The 13,286-nt window shown below is 46.9% G+C and overlaps 1 protein-coding gene across 2 annotated transcripts in view; it reads right to left on the bottom strand.

Annotated features, from left to right (window-relative positions):
• Positions 1-6,923: 6,923 nt before the first annotated feature.
• The window catches only part of LOC6530392 (zinc finger protein 423 homolog), a 30,993-nt gene continuing 24,630 nt past the window's right edge, over positions 6,924-13,286 (bottom strand). For both annotated transcript variants that reach the window (XM_039372531.1, XM_002091282.3), the window contains 3 exons: positions 12,319-12,740; positions 10,648-10,790; positions 6,924-10,571 (listed from right to left, as the gene is read on the bottom strand). In XM_039372531.1, the coding sequence (XP_039228465.1) occupies positions 7,544-10,571; positions 10,648-10,790; positions 12,319-12,740 (3,593 nt within the window). In that variant the 3' untranslated portion in view covers positions 6,924-7,543. The remainder of the gene's footprint in view (positions 10,572-10,647; positions 10,791-12,318; positions 12,741-13,286) is intronic.

Below are 13,286 nucleotides of genomic sequence, written 5' to 3'. Positions count from 1 at the left end.
TGCCTGAAGCAATCGGTTATCGCAATGCAGTGTGACCATGGGAAAAATACTTCGACGTATAGAAAATTCCCTAAAAAATCTTTGCAAATGCAGTTCTTGGTAACAACAGATGAACGTGATCTGGCAACACTGTAAGTTGCAATGTTAACGAAGCTTGCAGTTAACAGAGATAAATATTATTATAAACTGTTTAATTGCGAAAGCGTTATACATTGAAAGTAGTATTTCAGGGATTTAAAAGATTATTAAAATAAAAAAGTTAATTTAACATGGACGGAAAGGTTTAATTAACTAACTTTTCGTTTCAGCCTGGGGTATACATTAACATCCCGAAATATACATGTTTGGAGTTGCCACACCGTCAAACTCTACACTATAAGTCATTTTGAAAAGCCTAGACTTGAACCATGTCAAATAAGTTCTACATGTAGCTAAATTTATTACATATAAATAATATGTGTTTTTGACTTGTTTAACTGTTATTAATATTAAGAGGAAATGATTAACTTATTTCGGAGCTCAAAATTATGGCTGCACAATTGAAAAGTCTACACATTTCTCACAAAGTTTAAAAACGAATGCTTAAAAATGATTTTCACATCAATTCCACACCAACCCATTTACGAATTGGAAATATATTAAATATCAAAATAGATTTTATCACGCTTAAACTATTAAATATTTCCCATATTTGACAACGACCTTCTTAATCTCCTTTCAACAAATGTGTTTTAATTTATTGCTAATAATGAACCTATAAACAAGAAATATTTTTATTCAAGTAGAGAGCCCCGTAGACTGGGAATCACAAGCTCCCGCAAAAATCCCTAACTTGGGGGAGGTACCCCACACCCTGGGCAGACCTGGCACCTGGCACCTGGCACCCGATGGTGAATCCCAGAGGAGACTAAGCACCCAGAAGAGACCACACACCTGGAGGAGAAACCACACCGGCACTTTTGTAGTTCGCCTTTTTTCGACTTTGATACGGACATCATATACGGCAAAGATACGACGCAAGGACAGGATCCTGATCATACATATACATAGTTTACACTGTCTGAAACGCTTCATGCTACATACTTTGCAACGAATCAAGTATACCCTTTTATTGGTGAAGAACGACTGTGAAAATGAGTCTGGTGTGAATTCGCCCCCAGTTGCAGCGCGTTGCACTTGCACCACTTTTCGCCAATTTGCTGAAAGTTTCATTTGGTCCATTCGCACCACTTGCAGCACTTGATTAAATTCCGGCCACCGGAACTTCTGCCACCGCCAAAGAGGCATCAAAAATGCATGCTCCTAGTGAAGATACACAGCTACAATCCCACTCTCTGCCCAGTGGAGTCCAAAAGGCGAGAAATCATAAAGTTGGCCACGTGCCGCAGGCTGACTACTTCTTCAGTTCCGGCGGTCAGGTCAACTTTGAGCCACTCCTTCCCAGCTTTGGGTTGCCTGGATGGGCATAAATTATGCGCGACTCGGGGCGTTCGCCCGTCAAATTTGGCACCTGGTCGCGGTCGAAGGTCTTACAACACCGTAGGAGGGAGCCCACTCCATCCATCTGGAAATGAAAGTGTTTGGACTGGCGGGGTGAGCTGGTCTATATCCATATTGTGTTGGCCCCATGTAAGCTTGTAAACCGTTTTGCGGCCTGTTGGGTTCACGGTGTAATTGAAATTGCGCTGCGTACGCGGCATTAAGTCATAAAAGCAACAACTACAGGCCACTACTCTGTTACCCAGCTAAAAACAAAAAAAAAAAAAACAAATAAATAAAGAGAAAAAAAATATATAAAACAAGTTTGTCACACTCTGAGGCCAGGCACGTACTCGCCAAGAGGTCAAAACGCGCTCTGGACATGATGAAGTCGCGAGCAAATTGTGAAACTTGTCCGTTTGTGTCCACCACCATCGCCACCATCATATCACCATCATATCGCCGTCATCATTATTATCATCTTGGAGCCCTGCCACTTGGCCACTTGGCCATGTGTACTGTGCTGTATGGGTCATAAAAGCAGCGTACTTAGAACAACTTAACACAGAAACCGAAACGTACCGAAATTCCTGTTCAGGCAACGAACATTTAATTAAGGTCTCACTATCTCCCGGGTTCTGGGTAAACGTTTTTATTCAGGCGCTACCAAGGGTCACAGTACAGCATCTGGTTGTGTAACAACATCTTTATAGAGAACGTTGACTTGGTACCGTTTATGGGAGTTTTGTAAGAGGTGAAGGATTGCGGTCCCTCGAAATATAATGACAACTTTATGGATTTGTCAGAAAATTTGTGGGAGACGCTTTTATTTTTCAGAATAGATGTTATGGGAACTTTTACAGACTTCTTAAACTAACTTTTCGCTATTCTTAAACTTACAAGTAAAGATAATAACAATAACAATAGTATTACTTTACAAATGTATTTAAGATATTAAGTGACAAACTATATATACACTTCATTTAAACATTTATTTATTATTGTACGAAAGTGGTTAATATATTTCATATTTTACATATCTCCTTTAACCAAATTAGTCATGCAAAAAGTAAGTATTCCCTTTGATAGACTTGTGTTTCCGTTGTTTGTAAATTAATTGCAGCATATTTTGGAAAAATTGAGTGCAGACTCTACTCACTAATCTGTCGATGACTTCTGCCCGCCTCCTGGAGCTTTTGTAAGGAGCCCGGCGCGCTGGGATTCATCCTTCGGCACATCCTTTCCCAGCGGCATCCATTCGCTCCCTCTTGTTGTCCTCGAGCAAATGCTCCCTCTCGAAATTTGATCTTTTTGCCGTGATAAGAAATCGAGGGATAAGAAGGCGCAAGGCATAAACACGCTCGAGGAAATGCCTGGGCAATTGCTGGGCCCCAGCAGTTAGTCCTTTGTCCTTGAAGGACCTTTTATGTCTTATCAAGGCGAGGAAACTTGGGACGCTCGCCGGATCCCGCTGCCATTGGTCCCGATCTCGATTCCAATTCCGAGCCCAATTCCTGTGCCGATCTTGGATCCTGTGCCAGCTCCTTGGATGTACATATGTATGTACATACATACATAGCTCCTGGTAACACAATACTTTTCGAATGCGCCGCAGCAGCGGGACCACAATTGCAGCTCCTTTTTAAATTAATTCGCGAGAATTTAAGGCGGAGGTGCCATGCGGTGTGCTGATCCTGGCGTGTCCTGGCGCGTCCTGGCTCCCATTATTGTGTCAGCAACTTTATAAATTGCGCATAGAAAACAAACCGCCCGCAAATGCCAGGCCCAAAGAGAGGCCCAAAGAGTCCTTTGTCCTTCGCAATCGCTGTTTATATTTGGTGCTGCCTGCCCTGAATGGCAATCAATCAATCAGCGATTGCGATGATCGCGTATCGATTTCCATTTACATAACGCCGATTTCGGCACGTTCATTCTCTAATAAGGGAATCAATTTCAGTGTTTATTAAGCGGTAAATCGAATTACGAAAGGAAATTGAATATTACGAAATTATGAAGGATTTTACAAAGGAGGCTCTCTTTTAACTTTTTTATTAATGATGTAGAGTTATTTGCTAAGCTTAAGAACTTTTAAAAATCATAATTCTTGATACGACAAGTCTTGTATTAATGCCTAATATTAATTATATAATACTAAACGAGCTCTTTTATTTATAGCAAAAACATATTACCTGCAGCGCTGTAAGTCAGATTCAACCAAAGTATCTGACAGATACAGTCTGTGCCACCCGTGCCACGCCCCCAACGACTCGCTCTACTCCCTACTCATGTGTATCCGAAATGAGGTAGTACATAGACACCTATAGGCACACTCACATTCAGAGAGCAGTACGGAGAACACTCGACCAATGGGAGCTGCTCGCATATGTGTATCCGAGAGATTATGTATCTGTATCTGCAACTGTTTTCGGTTTTCGGGTTTTGTTTTTCGGTTTCCGGTTCGGTTCTGTGCCGCAGCTCGTGCCGCCGAAGAAAACAAATATGTTTAATAAAAGCAAGTACGCAGCGGAGAACAAGAACAACAAATTATCTAGTAATTGCATAATTAAGTGTGCAGGACGGAGGGTAACTGTTTAGTTTTAATTTGTGTAAATTGCCGACTTGATACGGATCGCGCGTGTTTGTATACTACGAGTAATATGTTCATATGCGACTCCCCTCTTCAACGAGGGATTATTAATTGAATTAGCGCCTCGCCGGCGAAGAGGATACGATGCTGCGAGATCTGTATCTCTGTGATCTGGTCAGCTAATTAGCGGCTAGCCCCAGCTCACAATTTCAGACAGGAAGTTGACAGCCAATTGACAAGCTTCAAATGAAGATGAAACCCTCCATTAGGCGATGAACTTAATGCTTAATAACCGAACGAACCCAAATCAAAATTTGCATATTGAAATGCCGTGTATCTTAGGAAGTACTGGAAAGTAAAGTGAATTTCCTGCGGCACATCCATCACGAAATTCGCACGGTATTATTGACAAACGGATATGGGATGTGGGGTATGGGATATGGCGCTTTCAAAGTCATTTTCCCAGGCATTGTACCGCCCACATCTCATCATTCAAGCACATCCTTATCCTTATTGTCATTACCTCTAAACACATCCCCAGGATACACATCACTCCCCCAATCGGTAAATCACGCTAATAAGCCGGTAATGAACATAATGTAAGTGTAGCCCTCTTCACTGGAGTGTATGTTGCATGTTTGGCACACATTCCGTGTGCTTAAACTCCTCGAACAGCCCCCTGGATTTTTCAGGCCGGAAGAGGAAACATTTTGCCGAGGGGTTGTGCAAAAAAAAAATAAAGAGAAGAAAACAATTTTTCACTTTTGTTTTTGTTTAATAGGGCATGCGAAAATATTTCACTCTCCTCACCCCCCACCCCTCACCACTCACCACTCATTGTCAAGGACTCGAAGTGAGTTCATTTCGCAGCTTTTTTGCTCCTTTCTGATTTCCCCCCGATCATCATTTGTCTCCATTTGCCACACGATTTTGGGTGTTTTGCGGGCATCTTCATCAGTCCGAAAAGCAAAAGTTGCAGCTCCGCTCCTTTGCCACCAGCTCGCTGACTGATGGGAGCTACTTCATTTGTCAATGTAACGCGATGCGATGCGGTCCCAAAAATGCTTTTCCCACATGCCAGCAAGAGCAAGACTTGGAGTTGGCCAACACTCTGCCACAGAGTTGCTGGCTATACTTGCATACACAAACACACTTGAGTTAAAGCCAAAATGAGTGTGGCAGAAGTGCTGGCTGTTGGACATCCCAGTCAGTCAGTTAGCCAAACTGTCAGTCGACCAGCAGACTTTCAATCGTCGCATAGTGGGCTTTCAAATATTGACAAATATTTAAGTGATGTAAGAATATTGCCTTAGATATGTAAGTACTATGTATCCCTATACCTTATACTCTACGCTTTACGTAATACTATGTATATCTATGCCCTATACTCTATCCTATACATAATACTCTTTTTCAACCACCTATTTTTGTAGCTAATCTATGAAGGATGAGCTGCCGAATAATCAGTATTTCACCTCCTAGTTTCGCCTGCAGAGCTCTTCGTCCTGTGACCACTGTAGTCTGTGACCACTGTAGTCGCCCCTGTGAAGAGGGCGTGTAAAAACCCGTCAAATGCCACGAATACCAAAAATAAAGCGATGCGATCGCAGTTGTTGCCTCTGTACGTTGGAGGTTTTGATTTGCAGTGCCATCGGCATTGCCATTATCAATCATTTTCATCATCATTGTCATCATCATCACCTGGGACATATTGGTGACGCTGAGCGGTACACAAACAGAGGAGTTCGCGGAAAACACGAGATGTGTGTGGGGAGTGGGGACTTCAGGGGATTGGCATTGGATACAGCGGATGACGCGCCTGGCGGTCTGGCCGGAATGGATATGGGTAAACGTGGCTCGTAGTGGAGTGCATGTGCGGGCAAAACGATCAATGAAGTTAGGTCTCCTCTCGTGGCTTTCGATTGTGGCCGGCAATTGCGATTGCCAAGTTTTTGCCGATCGTGTTGTGTAGTTGCTGTTTTCCTTCGGACGTTTTGGCATTTGCGGCATGGCGCTAATTAACAACTGCCGGTGCTTTTTAGCCACTTGAAGAGCTTGGGCCAATTGTTTTAGCCTGATGATAAACATTTTTATTGATTTGTGATGATTGCCGCCGACAGGGAGGCACTGTGCAGGAACAGCAGGTGCAGACTTACATATATACCTTACATATATATAACTTACATATATGTACGTACATATATTGACTGACATAGGTCGGTGCCTCTTTGTGCGCTGCAATTTATTAAATGCGATTTATTTGCAATTGCTTCCCAGAAGCAGGAGGTGCTGCGAGATTAGACCGACCTATGCTACGATCCATCCCCAACCGGTTTTGGTGCGTTCCGGGAAACAGAAGCGTCATATGTTGGCGGCCCGGGTAATTGCCACCGGTCTTGCAGATAGAGATCACCCAACCGAGATGCCAATTTGTCGCTTTTGTGTGGCAAAAGGGGCAAAAGGGGCAAAAGGGGCACAAGGGGCTACGGGTTACGGGTTACCCTGTTGCGCACCTTTTTTATGGCCGTTACGTGTCGCGCTTGCCGAAATAAACCAGAAACGAAATATTCGCCATAAAATTTGGACTTGGAGGAGCCCTCGAGGTGGAGACCTCGCCTCTGGTCGCGCATGTCTGTCAGCTTCCATAAAAACGAAGAATAAAAGACACACTTCTTATCAGATTCCCTGCCCTACCTCCCCCTCCACTCCATCGCATCAGTTCAAAACTTCTAAGTAAAGACATAAAATACCTCGCGTTTTGGTTTCAACTTGTGTTTGTTTTATTTACTAAATATTTTCCAGTTGTCTTCGTTTCGCCTTTTATATGCTACACATTAAAAATGTTTTGGTGCTTATGTAAGACGTACACTCATATGCAATGTATGTAATTGTATATAATCATTTATAGTTACATGGTTGGTTATTGTTGAATCGTGTAATACAATACAATATAAATACTGAATCGAAGGCATTGCCCTATAACGTACATATCTAAAGTAGGTAATTCATGAGGATAAACAGCAGAGTCGAATCTTTGAAAAACTATCACACACAAATGCTTTCTTTTTGTCAAGAGTTTCTACGAGTACACTAGACGTATGTGTAATATTGATTATGCTTTGACGATTACTTAACCTATGGAGTATGCAAAGTTGGGTTTATCGTGTACGTAAATAATCGTATGTATGTGATTAATACTAAACTGTTTTAATTGCTTTACGTTACAACGCTATAAGTGGCAAGACCTATTTGTTTAAGGGGCCGAAACTCAAGTTTTGCAGATTCCCAAAATTTGTATAAAAATAAATATGCTAAAATTCCGATACTTCTGGGACATTGTTTGGAAAGCAAGTTTGGCAAAAGTATACATTTACTAGGCAGCCTACTAAGAAAGTCTTCTTATTCTTAAGTGTTGAATTACTGGTTTGCATCTTAAGAGATTTGGAACTGTCCATGAACTACTTGTATATCATAAGTTTAGGCGCTGCTGGTGGACCTTTCCAATTGCGACCCAATCTCACTTGGACGTGTCTCATGCGGCATTTGTTCCACTTCAATGTACTCCTCCTCATCTGGAGCATTCCCCGGCTCATCTTCCACTCCGGCAGACTCCACTGTGTCCGTTTCGTACAGCTCCTGTTTGACAATGGTGGGACTCCTCACCGGACTCTGGCCGGGTGAGCTGTTCCGCATGGATGGCACCTCCACTTTCGGTGCTGGAGGTCGTGCCTGTGGTCGCAGCTCATGACCCCTTTGGTGGTGCTCCAGCTCGGCTCGGAAGTAGAATTTCTCCGGGCAGAGACTGCAGTCGTAGGGTCGCGAATGGGCTCCGTGTTCGGCCATGTGGTTCAGGAGTCCTCCGGGTGCGGTGAAAACGGCCGAGCAGATGTAGCAGTTGAAGCCGCGCTGCTCGGTGCCGGCAAAGGTGTGCTCCACCAGGTGTTCCTGGAGCTTCTGGGCATGTGGCAGGATCATCTTGCACAGGTTGCAGCGGTTCTCCACAAACGCCGACGGCGGAGCTGGCAGAGATGTCTGAGGCTCGGAGTGCTTGCCACGTTTGCCATTTAGGTTGTGCTTGCGGCAGCACTTGTCACAGAGTTTGGCCGGACCCTCGGTGGCATCTGGTAGTGGTTCCAGGCACAGAGCACACACTGGCTCCTGCAGACTGCCTCCGCTCGATGAGGACTTTGTGTGGAATTTGGCATGCAGACTCAGCTCGAATTCCGAGTGCAACGTCTGGCGGCAGCAAATGCAGGCTAGTGGCAAGGAGGCGCCATCGCTTCCATGTTCCGATAGATGCGCCCTAAAGGCGGCCACATCCTCCAGGGGCTGTCCGCAGTGGGAGCACTTGCCGGACTGACCCACCTTCGAGTGCTGGAGCTTGTGCTCGGCCAGGATGGCTGGCGAGGGAAACACCTCGTCGCATATCAAGCACTTGTGCTTGCCCGTCGAGTTGTGACAGCTCTTCATGTGCTGCTCCAGTTCGGCCCTCGACTTAAAGTTGCCCGCACAGTAGGCACATCTCAGACTAACGCCCGTCTTCAGGTTGTGGGCCAACTTGCGATGGGAGTGCAGTTCCGCCTCGCTGCGCAAGTCCTGTCGTTCGCACATTCCGCAACTGAAGGTGGCAGTGCTGGCACTTGGTGGTGGCGGTGCGGTTGCTTGAGGAGCCGCTGGCTGCGAGTTTCCCATTCCCTCGTTGCCCGAGGGCGATGTGGACTTGGCGGCATACATCTCCATCAGATACCGCTGACTGAGGCCGTACATTAGAGCCGGATGCGGAGAGGTTTGCGCCTTCAGTGCATTGGTGTCCACCTGCAGAGGGCTGTAGAATTTGTTCGCCGATGGTGGTGCACCACCAGCTTGCGCTCCTCCTCCTCCGCCCGATCCGGCTGCCCCGGAAGCTGCTCCAAATAAACCCTTGAATGCCACATTGTAGTCGATGATGCTGCTGTTGTTGTTTGTGGCCGCTGCTGCCGCCGCCGCTGCCGCCAAAGGAGGCAGCAAGGCATTCACATAGAGACTGCCCATGTTGGGCGAGCTAGCCTCCTTGTCCTTGACGCCACCATGCTGACTCTGCATGTGACGGTCCAGCAGAAACTCCACGTGGAAGGTCTCCGGGCAGGAAGGACACCGGAACTGACGTGCATGTGCGGCCAAATGGAAGTGCATTTCCAGCTCGGACGAGCAAACTGCACGGCAGAACATGCACTGCAGCGGATTGGTGGGCGCATTAGAAGTGGCGCCCAACGTGGGGTGGCCGCCCAACTGATGACGCGTCTTCACATGCACATGGAACTCGGCGTCGGAGCGGAAGAGCTCCAGACAGGCGCTGCAGCGCAGCAGCTTGGTCTCCTGACTGTGGGCACAGGCCAGATGCAGCTGCATGGCCATCCGGCTTTCGCAGAGCTCCGAGCACAAGGAACACTTCAGCAGGGTAAGGACGTGCTCCGTGAGTAAATGTTGCTGCAGATCCTCCGATTTGGCGAAACTCTTTCCGCAGCTCGAGCTGCAGTTGAACTCCGAGCCCGTGATGAGAAAGTGTCCCACCACATGACGCTCAAACTCCGACTGCTCCGGCAAACTCAATCCGCAGTGCGGACAAACCGGCTGCATGCCCTCGGCAATGTGACTCTTCAGATGGTTCCGAAAGCTCTCGAAATCCGGCAGTCCAGCGTTGCACTGATTGCAGAAGAACACGCCCGGCGGTCCAGTGGGTGGAGCCAGTGGAGTCGGCACTTGGGCATTGGGTGTCAGTGGCCGTCGCTTGTTGCTGCTCAAATCCGTGGGCAGATCGTCCTCTGGCGGTCGCGATTCCCGCTCCGGACTTCCCAAGTCCGGCTTAATTTTGGGCAAGTCCAATGCCAGGCGGGGACTGAAAGTGCCAACGGTGGCCAGGCGATTGAAGTGCTCGTAGTAGGAGTTTGGACTACTCAGTCGGTCCATGTGAGTGCCTCGCATGTGCTGAAAGAGTCCGGCGATATTGCCAAACTTCATGGTGCAGTACTCACAGCTCAGCTGGAAGCCTTCGCCCTCCGGCGTCTGAACCGGCGTCTTCACGGCCTGTTGTGGCTGCTCGTGGACACTCTGCAGATGGGCATTCAGTTGCTCCAGGCTGCTGAACTCCGTGACCTTGGGACAGTAGCTGCACCTGAGCAGCGGCGTGGGTGTGGCAGTGGTGGTGGTGGTGCCGCCCACTTGATTACTCCGCGATCTCTTGGGGAAATCCAGTCTACTGGGACTGCTGTCCGATGCCAGAGCCAGGGCATATCTCCGCTTCTGCAGACTACCATTGCTGGACACCGATGCCGAGGCCGATCCCGTGGACCGTGGACTGTAGTTGAGGGCATTCGGATTGCCACCGGCTGCCAGGATGGCGGCGTTCTTCTTGTGCTTTTGCATGTGCGAGGTGAGGGCGGCAGCTGTGTTGTAGCCCCTGTTGCACATGCTGCACTGGAAGGGCTTCTGAATGTCATGGGTCTTCATGTGGATCTTCAAGTGGTCACTAAAGAGTAATGAAATAGAGGGAATTTATGGACTTAGTTGATGGGTCACACATCTCACAAGACTCCTCCACTTACCTCCTGGAAAAGGCTGCCTCGCAATGCGGACACTTGTAGTTCCGCTCGTTGGTATGCAGTTTCTTATGGCGATCTCGGGAGCGCTTGTGCTTGAAGAGCTTGGAGCAGTATTCGCATTTAAAAGGCAGGTGTTCGGCGTGGCTCTGCAATGAAAATGCACGAATTCGGAAAACCCCATTAGCATGATGATTATCTGAGCAATTAGCCTTATGCCCACTGGGCTATTTGAAATTCTTAGAAGTGCCCCAGACAACAAGGCAGCGTCAACTGTCGTCCGTCTACCCCAGTTAAAAGTTGCGATGACAACGATGACGACGACGACTTGGACGACTCCTGGCTTGAATTTATAGATGCGTCAATCTGAATCTGAATCTGCATACCGACTGACTCGGACTCGGACTCAGGCCCAGACGAGTAGGTGTTTCACTTGCGACTCGTGGCTTGTGGACAAAATTCATCTAAATGCGCGACGCCACTTACTTATTTTTTTTTCGCAGGTTGGGCTGCAAAGGGGCAGGTGCTGGGGTTGTGGCTGTGGCTGTGACTGTGACTGGGTCTTAAACTACACCCGCAACCGGTTTGCTTTTTGGGTTCTTTTAGCGGCAGCTGGCTTTGAACTTTGAGAGCGGCAACAAAAAAAATTAGCCCATTTGTATGCAGCCCCCCAGTTTGGAAAGCCTTAAAATTGCACAATATATGATGAGTTAGCCGGGTTAGTCGCATCCAGAGCCACAACTTCTACAAGCGTACAACCTCTCGTGTTGGTTATGGTTTTTTAAACTGTCGCTCCATCAGATCCAATCGCCATCAACATCCCATAAGCCCAAAGACCGAATTCCGAACCGTACCAACCCATCCAGGCGCTAGGATCAAAGCCGGATCGCTACATGTTAGACCCCGGCGGACGATAAAGATCGCTGCTCGGTAGTCCTCAACAGCAGTTGCAATTGGGTTAACAAGTTGCTGATGTCATGGGCGGTGTTCGCAGTTCAAAAAGCATTTAAGCCGAATTAGAATTATGGCTGAAGGGGCACAGGGGGGCGTGTGGGTGTAGTGCGGTGTCCACAAAGGCTCAAAGCTGCGGGTTTGGCTTAGATGTTTAGATGTTGTTTCAAAGATTGCCGAAGGAGTGTTGGATAAATGATACAGGTCTGCAAGTTTTAATTAATTCACTTGATCCTAATTTGTTTCATTTGGAAGGTGGTGAGGTTGCAGGGAACGTACCTTATTTCAGATATATTTTCAAAGGATTTCTATATTAAGATTCGAAGTAGTCCCTACTAAAAGAGAAATGAGCATTTCATTCATGCTAGGTTTGAAATTTGCCCTATACCACTTTCGCTTTCAATTAACAAACTGAAACCCCGTTTCAATTCCCATTCACTCGATGAAAATCAATGGCAGCACCGCAGATTGTCAATCAAAGTCCTGACGCCCCGAGTCCTGAGTGCCTAAAGGTGTCCTCAGTATTTAGAAGTCTGTCACCTAAGCAAGCAAATGTCAATCAAGGGAAAACACCCTGCTCGAAAATGGTATAATCGCCTTAAAAACATGTCAGGATGCTAATTAGGAACTTTTCCAGCCACCCACTTGTGGTGGAAGCCACCCACCCTTCCAGACTGGAGTTCCTCTGAACTTTGAACCCCTTTCTCGGTTTTTGGGGTAACTCACCTGCACGTGATGCTTCAAGTAGCCGAGACGCGGAAATGTCTTTTCGCAGAACTGGCACTGGTAGGAGCCGTCGCCGCGACTTTTAATCCCCTCTCCTGTCAACTTATCAAACTTGGATGCTGCTCCAGTGGATCCTGCGGTGGCTCCCATTTTGGCTTCCTTATTGATTTTGCGCAGCTTGTTGGCTATTTTCAGCGCCTGCTGATGGTGGTAATGGTGATGGTGGTGGTGATGGAAGTGTGGCAAACGCTTTGGCTTCGGCAAATCCTCGCCATCAGCACCACCATTGATCTTGCCCTCAGTGGGATGATCCTCCTGACCGGCGGCGGTAGGAACTCCGGGCAAGTGGTGTGAATTGGGCGTCATGGTGCCGTCCGAGATGCTAGGCGAATAACTGGACGATGTGTGGGTACTGTACATATCTGGAAGGAGAGAAAAAAGATCGATTGGTATCGGTGAAGAATATGCTAGGATATGGTATGTGTGAGACAGCTAGCACCAAGGAAGTTCAAGGAAGATTAGTTAATCAAAGGAATTACATTACAGGAAGTTTGATTATGGCAGCAGAGGGGGAATAAAACTGCAGTTTGTAATACCAAAGAATATCTCCTAAGAGTTGCATTCTATTAATTGTTAGGTTGTTTCTCGAAGAAAGCCAACTGGGAAAACTATGTGCCTTATAATGGTCATTCCATCATGGGAAGCTGTTTTTTAAGCGAGTAGATTCCGTCTTTTTGAGTGGGCGGCTGTGGCTGCATCCTGTTTAGCGGCGCTTTGGGGACCGGGACAGGAAATCAACGTCGACTATCAAATGCTGGACACGGAATTAATTCAATTAGCCGGGCAACATTTGGTGTTGACCAGACGACACCCCATTCCAGTGGACTGGGACTGGGCTTCAGTTGTAAGCGAGTCTCATGCAAACTAATTGCGCTTTGTTCTTGCTGCGTTTGTTGTTTTAATTACAG

This window comes from Drosophila yakuba, chromosome 2R (genome assembly GCF_016746365.2).
Source record: "Drosophila yakuba strain Tai18E2 chromosome 2R, Prin_Dyak_Tai18E2_2.1, whole genome shotgun sequence".
In the NCBI taxonomy this organism is placed as follows: domain Eukaryota; kingdom Metazoa; phylum Arthropoda; class Insecta; order Diptera; family Drosophilidae; genus Drosophila; species Drosophila yakuba.
This window is presented reverse-complemented; position numbering and strand designations above follow the sequence as displayed.